This window comes from Arachis ipaensis, chromosome B07 (genome assembly GCF_000816755.2).
Source record: "Arachis ipaensis cultivar K30076 chromosome B07, Araip1.1, whole genome shotgun sequence".
Classification (NCBI taxonomy): domain Eukaryota; kingdom Viridiplantae; phylum Streptophyta; class Magnoliopsida; order Fabales; family Fabaceae; genus Arachis; species Arachis ipaensis.
In genome coordinates, this window is record NC_029791.2 from 124,214,551 (window position 1) to 124,216,653 (window position 2,103).

Below are 2,103 nucleotides of genomic sequence, written 5' to 3' on the forward strand. Positions count from 1 at the left end.
TTTAAGTGGAGAAAAAAAAAACTGCACAGTGGATGAAGAAAACGAACAAACAGCTAGAATGCAATGATTTCAGAGATGTAAATTGAACCTTCTGAGGAACGGTATCGTCCACGTGCACGAAATATTGCCTAATCAACACAAAAACACAAAGAGAATCAATACTTCAAGCATAACACACATTGCAATCTCAGATCACACGACTATACAAAAAAAAAATTTTAAAATGAAAAGAAAAACTAGATTCACACTCACTTCACAACTGAGTAAGCTGGATTCGACCGCAACGGATTCGGATATGTCTGCAAAAAAATAGAAAAAATAAAAAATCATAATCATCAACTGTAACTTGAGAGAGAGAGAGAGATGTACAGGAAGATTGGGAATGTAGTCGGATAAGTGAGGAACGTCTTCGAGTATATAACCAGCTTCGCCATGAACGATCTTCATATTGGCATCACTAGAAGCCATTGCTACCTTCTTCACTGCGATTCCTTCAATACTTTCCCTCTTTTTTCTTTTCGTTAACGCTCAGATTCTTATGGAGAGATTTTGAGAGTAAGAGACGAAAAACAAAAATATCAAAACGACGAAGAAATATAAAGGAGGAGACAGAGAGTGGAACGAATTGAAACGAGTGGGACTAGCGATAACTTGTTGCGGCGATACGCTCCTAGAATATTGACGCAGACAGATGGAGCTGGATCTGGGCCGTTGGTTGTGGAGATGGACGGTAGATATTGGATCACTTTTGTTATGCAGAAGTTTCGCCAGCAGGGACGATGCGGTGGTCTTGGAAAACCAGTGGCGCGGTTTTACTGGTTAATGTTCTTATGTACCGTCAATCCGTTATGCCACCCCGGTTTACGATATTCTTCATATTTTAATTGAAAAAATGACAAATAAAATTTTTTTATATTGANAGATTTTTGTTAGAAAATTATAATGAAGAAGAAGATAATAAAACTTATATTTGTTGTGATTTTAAGGTATGATTAAATTGTTTTCTTTAGAAATATATTTATCCCCACACTTAATTACTATAAAATTAATAACAACACTCTCCAAAATATAATTAAACCTATAAATTTTTTATTTAGCAATTATAAAAAATTCTCCACTCTTGAACAAATAAATATAACAATATTTAGTAGATGAATGATTGCACACTTAGTATTAAATCTTTTGAAATAATGGGCAATTATATAAATATGAATAGAGTTCTACGTCCAAGCAAAATAGTTAACTTAAATTTAACTAAATTGTTATAACAATTTTTTAAATTATGCGCCTTCTTCTCCTTTTCCATCTCCTTTTCCGTTTCCTTCTCATTCTCCTTTTATATATCTTCTTCTCCTCCTCATCGTATTTCTTCTTCTCCTAAATTCGCGCACGCAAGTTCTCCTTCTGCTCCTCCTTCTCCAATGTTGTGTCTTCTTCTTGTTACTCTTTAAGTAATTTTTTAATTGTTTGCTCAAATCTAAATCGAATTACTAATAAATTAGAAGCAGAAATTTAAAATAGATAAGGCAGAAACAGATCGCAGTGTTTAAAACAATGAATGATTCAAGTTCAAATCAGTTGAATAAGAGCAATTTAGATTTTTCTTCTGAATCGAATCAAGTGGATGGGGTTTGGATTATTCAATTTTAAATTGAATGGAATGGAATGCAATCGCTAAATTCAGTTGTTTATGAACACTATTTTCAGTTCATTTGGTATTATACAACGGTTTCGTTTTGATAATATTTTCGGTTCATTTGGTATTATACAACGGTTTCGTTTTGATAATATTTTCCATTCATTTGGGACGCAGGTGTTTCTGGATTCAAATTTATATAATGGACAATTTTCGGTTTATTTGATATTATACAACAATTTCGTTTTGATAATATTTTCGCTTCATTCGAGACGCAGGTGTTTCTGAATTTGAATTTATATAATGGACTATTTTCGGATCATTTGATATTATACAATGGTTTTATTTTGATAATATTTTTGGTTCCAAAATTATTTAATGATGTCACCACAGAGAATCAAAATCAATAAAGATGTTAGCAAAATGTTGGTGTTGTTGGTAATGACAATAACGAAAAAAAAAAGATA

The 2,103-nt window shown here is 32.2% G+C and overlaps 1 protein-coding gene across 1 annotated transcript in view; it reads right to left on the reverse strand.

Annotated features, from left to right (window-relative positions):
• LOC107606278 (ATP-dependent 6-phosphofructokinase 6) overlaps nucleotides 1-802 on the reverse strand; it is a 5,394-nt gene extending 4,592 nt beyond the window's left edge. The window contains exons 1-3 of the mRNA XM_016308314.2: nucleotides 370-802; nucleotides 253-299; nucleotides 89-128 (exon numbers count right to left, since the gene is read on the reverse strand). Coding sequence (XP_016163800.1) covers nucleotides 89-128; nucleotides 253-299; nucleotides 370-468 — 186 coding nt within the window. The 5' untranslated portion in view covers nucleotides 469-802. The remainder of the gene's footprint in view (nucleotides 1-88; nucleotides 129-252; nucleotides 300-369) is intronic.